At 36.9% G+C, this 5607-nt stretch overlaps 1 protein-coding gene across 4 annotated transcripts; it reads right to left on the bottom strand.

Annotated features, from left to right (window-relative positions):
- Window positions 1–676: 676 nt before the first annotated feature.
- Window positions 677–5064, bottom strand: LOC111018226 (Pentatricopeptide repeat (PPR) superfamily protein). Of its 4 annotated transcripts, none has more exons than XR_015793243.1 (3): window positions 2351–5064; window positions 2016–2115; window positions 677–1336 (listed from the first exon to the last, which is right to left on the bottom strand). XR_015793243.1 is itself a non-coding variant. In XM_088128250.1 (2 exons), the coding sequence occupies exon 1, from the start codon at window positions 4817–4819 to the stop codon at window positions 3080–3082; it is 1740 nt and encodes a 579-aa protein (XP_087984376.1). In that variant the 5' UTR covers window positions 4820–5064; the 3' UTR covers window positions 1581–2115; window positions 3043–3079. The 4 variants fall into 4 exon arrangements, 1 of the variants encoding a protein (XP_087984376.1); XR_015793244.1 differs by having other exon boundaries at window positions 2788–5064; XR_015793245.1 differs by having other exon boundaries at window positions 3043–5064.
- Window positions 5065–5607: the final 543 nt, after the last annotated feature.

Raw genomic sequence — 5607 nt, 5'->3', positions numbered from 1 at the left:
AATTTTTTTATTTTTTACCCTCTAATTTTGGGGCGAAAAATATTTTATACATAAACTTGCCCAAGTGGATTAATCTTCAACGTAAAACCTTTTATTTATTTATTTATTTTTTTACTACTAACTTCGATGTAAAACCTAGACTTAAGTAAGTTTGGTAATTTTGTTTTTTTTTACTACTATCTTCGATGTAAAACCTAGACTTAAATAAGTTTGGTAATTTTGTTGAATTAAAAAAATAATAATAGTTATCAAAACTTACAAATTTTTTATTAAAAAAAATGTTTTTTTTGTTTTTAAATAGGACATGTGTGGAAAGGAGATTGAACTCACACCCTCTTAATTATAAATATATGTCAATTTTTGTAGCTTCAAGCAAAGTTTAGTGTTAATCAAAACATTACAATGGATAAAAACATCTATTACCATTTCGAAGGTCGATTCGTTCAATCCCCACCTTGTATTTGTTTAACATTGTATCACATATATATTTGGTTCATACCTAGCTTGTATTCTATTGTCGTTTTTTCTTTGAAATTTATCAATTTGCACCATATATTTTTTATAATTTATTGAATGCACGTAAAAATACTTTTAACAATTCTTCCAATGAAAATTCATTGGAAGAAAAATATTACAACACTTAATAAAGTTTTAAGGTAAAAATTGCAACACTTAGTTAAATTTTAAGATAAAAATTGCAATAGATATCCAAATTTGGTACAAGTCTACAAGTCACAAATGAGCTAATTCAATGAATAAGAGTTCCAAATGATCATTTGCACATAAAGGACGTGTGCTAGCGCCTAAAGTTTAGTTGAGTATAGTCAGAAGTAGGGTTATGTAACATATCTCAGAGGTAAGATCTCTCCTTCTATTTATACAATGGCAACATGGCATAAGGTCGACTCGGTGGTGATGGATCACCTTGGCTCGACAATTGAGGGTCTCACTTATGTCAGCTCGACTTAGCTAGGGCAAGTGCCTCGGCCGAGGTGACTCGACTTTTCCTCTAAACTAGCCAAGTTGAGGCGCAACTATTCTTAAGAGGTTTTTGTTTCCAACGACCGTTGCTTATATGCTGGGTTGGATAAATCACCAATGGCATTCCCCTTTCGAGTCTTCCACTGCCGATCAAATTATTTTCCTAGCCAATTTGGGTGTACGTAATTTTACTCACAACAGGTATAATCATTGAATTCTAAAATTTTGGATGAGAAGGAATATTTAAACCAAGGGGATAATTGTCCCCTTCTTCCTTTTCTGATCTGCCTCCTTCATTCCTAATTGTGTATAAAGAGTACAATAGAGTTGCCTTAATTGAACTACTCGTCTTTATCTGCAAAACATAATTTACGACAAAATAAGTATCATGTATTACGTCGTCCATGTGAGAAACCTCGAACACATGAGGAGGCAATCACATAAATAATAATGTTTTTTTTTGTTCGAGTTCAATAAATGCGGGCTAGTGACCAGACCTTCAACCTTAAGAGTAATAGATACCTTATCCACCGACCGAACTGGCACGTACATAATAGTAATGCACCTGAGCTATTCACTAATTACACTATTATCAAATCTTATTAGAACAGATGGTAAACTAGCAATCTTGGTTTTATTCCCCCCGTGTGATAAAACATAGTAGAGCATAATTACATCATATCTTGTCCGCTACAGTCATAGAAGGAATCCTTTGATTGCCACAGCAGGGTGGCTTAAAAGCAATATGGTTCACAGCTTAAATGAATCCAAATAATTAAATAGATTGAAATTTTACAACTTGCAGCAGTTAGAAAGAAGAGAAGATCAAAAACTCCTAAATCATCTTGGTAAACAATAGAACATAGACTACAGAAAGCCGCTTCACAAAAAAAATTCTCTCTCCCTATATATGCTTATTTGATGACTGGTTCTGAGGGAATGAAGCATGACATTTAAGTTCAGAATTTTTTGTTCTAAAATATGAATTCATACTAAGAACTTATTGCCAATAAATGAAAGCTTAAAGAACCTACCTGTTTTTCACACTCTATACTTCTGGATCATATATACTGCATCTACGGTCTTCATCGGGATCAGTTAAGTTATCCTGAAGTATATTTATTTGCCTGACCCCTGATATGGAAAACACAATTACGAGTGAGCTATCCCAGAAAGAAGTTCTGAAAGTGAGAAAATGTTCAGAGATTGGTAAACATCAGAAAAGATAATGGTTAACGTAAAACATGCCAGGGATGAGATCTAGTCTTTCGGTAGAACCCAAAATCAAAACTACGTGAACTTAGGTCCAAAGTAAAGACTTGTTATTCTAATGGGTCGTATCAGAGCAATTTCCTAGACTTAACCATGCCTCAAAGATGTAGTCGTCTAGAATTATAGATAAAGCATGTAGTGCATGTCCGTGGTGGAGGAAATCCAAGTGTTCCTGCCGGTCTGGGACAAGGCAGGATTTTGTGGCAAGTTGGTTTCTTTGTGGTCGTTTGAGGTCTTTGGTTAGTGAGGAAACATAGGAATTTTAGAGATATGGAGAGATCTTGGGAGGAGGTGTGATTGTTGGCGAGGTCTAATGCCTCCACATCAGCGTCAGGCTCTAAGGACTTTTGTAATTATCCATTAAGTCTCATTATTTTGAATCGAAACCCCTTTTTATATAGTTCAGTGCGGACTCCTCTGGTTTTGGGCTGTTTTTGTACACCCTTCGGCTTGTACTTTTGTTCCTTTTCCTCCTTTTGCTCAATGAAAACTTGGTTTCTCCAAGGAAAAAAAGGCCAGAAATTTCATATCAACCTGAAAAGTATCCTCCTTGCGATAAGTTTATGCTTGTGATGTGGTCTTCATGGTTATTGAGAAGCCCATATCATTTGTCTAACTATTTACATAAGCTCATCATGCTGCAATAGGTCGGAAGTTACATCAAATAAGACCGTAATAACTTCAAGCTCAGTTTTCTCCTTTCATGACTGTTAGGCGACTTTGCTATACTTAATATAAGAGAGAAAAAGAGCCAAAACTCCATTACAACAAGAGGAGGCTCTTGCATACTTGAATGGGGCAGAAGTGAAAGTACATTTTTCACTTTTCACCAGTAGTCATTGCAGGAACATTGACCACCCTTGAAATGGTGGAACCGAACCCGGTCTCTAACAATTATTTCTCGGTTGAATGCCAACGAGACAGCTTTTACGAACGAATGACAGTCTCTGCAAACTCTAAGGTTTTTAACAATTCGGATCTGTGTCCCATCTGCAGTTCTTGCCAATCCAAATGCAATTGCAAGTTTCTCACTATGATATGAACAAGAAGTCTCCAGAATCTCTGAGGTGGAAAACACGTCGGTTGTAGAAAAATACCCATCTCCTATATATCCAAACAAGGAAGCTTGATGAATAACTTCCTTCAACTTCTCATAAACTTCAATGTAATAACGATGGGACTTGTCATCAACCACAAATTTATGAACTTGTTCCCCAATTTCAATCCAACTCCAACCCGGGGTAGTCTTTATCCCTTGGCTCCTAATCATTTTCCTCATTCTTACAACACCGCTTGTATTCTTCACTCCAGCATAGATTGTAGCCAGCAATATACAATCTCCTGCATTTGTAGCACCAAGCTGAGAGAGATTGTTCATGGCAATTTCTCCTATTCCCACATTTTTATGAATTTTACAGGAGCCAAGTAAGATACGCCACAGCACCGGATCATTCTGCGATGAATTCAATATAATCTCAAGTGCCTTTTCGAGCTTCCCAGCTCGACCATATAAATCCACAAGGCATCCATAGTGTTTAACCTCAGGTCTTAGCCTAAACTTGGAGCTCATCAAATTGAAGAATTTAACGCCTTCTTGAACTAAGCCTTGATGACTACATCCGCAAAGTAAACCCAGAAATGTGACAGAACTTGGTTGAATTCTTGCCTCTAGCATCTGTTGGAAGCAAAATATAGCTTCAGTCCCTCGACCGTGCACTCCATACCCAACAATCATCGAGTTCCAAGTGAAAACATCCTTCCTCTGCATTCTATCAAAGATAAGAATGGCTTGATCCAAACTACCACATTTAGCATACATATCAATCAAGGCATTTCCAACATAAAGACTCTCCACAAGACCCTTTTCACGAGCAAATCTATGCATCTGAACCCCAATATTCAATGCTCCAAGATGGGCGCACGACGAAAGCAACCCAACAAGTGTAAACCCATCTACATCCACATTTCCACTTCTCATCTGATTGTATGTCTCTAATGCCTCCTGGTGCAAACCCTGTTGAGAATAGCAAGAAATCATAGCATTCCAAGCCACTAAGTCTCTTGTAGGCATTTTGTCGAACACCTGTTGGGCAACACAAATAAACCCCATTGCCGCATAACATTTCATAAGATTGGTGCAGATAATAACATCCCCATCATAGCCCCAGCGGATTACAGAACCATGAACTTCTCTGCACTTGCGCTCTGCCTTGAGCCTTTCACAAGCTTTGAGCACAAATGAGAAAGTGAAAGTGTCAGGGGGGGAGAGCGAAGCCCAAACCATTTGGTTATAATAAACAACGGCTTCAATGGGAGATGCGCTCTGCGCGAAGCCTCTGATGATGGAGTTCCAGGCTTCGGTTTGTGGGCAGTCCATGTGGCGGAAGAGAAGCCGAGCATAAGGAAGGGAACCTGAAACCGAAATGGCGCAGAAGTTCAAAAGCTTGTTTCCAATGGCGGCGTGATGGCGGAGGCCGCTTAGGATTACATGGGCGTGGATTTTCCGAAGCTTGTTGAGGCTGTTGCAGCCTTGCAGGAGAGTGAGAATGGCCTTTTCGTTTGACATTTTTAAGTTTCTTTGTCATGGTAATATGAACCGAAGCCAACAATTTGATGTAAGATCAAGAATTTCGCGTATAATCTTAGACCCACGTGCTTCATTCTTGGGAATTTGGGGAAAATGGGCGATGGGGTCGTTGATTTCTGATCTTTCTCATGATCGGTCGCACACACCCACAAAATAGTAATTGGGAGAACCCCCATCTACACGAGGAATCCATATATTTTCTTTCACTTTCTTGTGATATGGTTTTTGCATATGGGCGATTAAGTTACAAGTTTCTATGGACTTTCGAGGATTTTTTTTTTTTAATTTTAAAAATTGTTTATTTTCAAACCTATTTACAAAATAGCATTTGAAATCGTCTCTTCAAGAGACAACTTTGACGCCGTTGATATTTTGTAAAATATAAAATAAAGTATTAATTATATATTATATATTAAATTATAACATATCATTTTTAACAAGACCAATTTAGAGAACACCCTAGACATTGATACAGTGGCAAAAAGCTTGAGTGTTACACCCAAGATTCAAATTCGAGCACTCAAGTGTCTAGAAGTAAAAAAAATACAAGACCAATTTGGAGCAGTGATTGTACCACACACCTGATTTCTTCGAGCTGGGGGTAGCTGCTTCTTTCTTTAATATTAATCAACTTTTTACTTTCATTTTTATTATTATTATTGAAGACTATAATCATTATATTACATATATTATTATTTATTATATAAATAATTTTAAAGCCAATTTTAAAATATAACAATATAATTCATCTTTAAACAAAATATATA

Source organism: Momordica charantia (assembly GCF_013281855.1).
Source record: "Momordica charantia cultivar OHB3-1 chromosome 8 unlocalized genomic scaffold, Mcharantia_2.0 BLBB01000008.1, whole genome shotgun sequence".
In the NCBI taxonomy this organism is placed as follows: domain Eukaryota; kingdom Viridiplantae; phylum Streptophyta; class Magnoliopsida; order Cucurbitales; family Cucurbitaceae; genus Momordica; species Momordica charantia.
The sequence above is the reverse complement of the archived record's forward strand: the minus strand, read 5'-3'. Positions and strand labels throughout refer to the sequence as shown.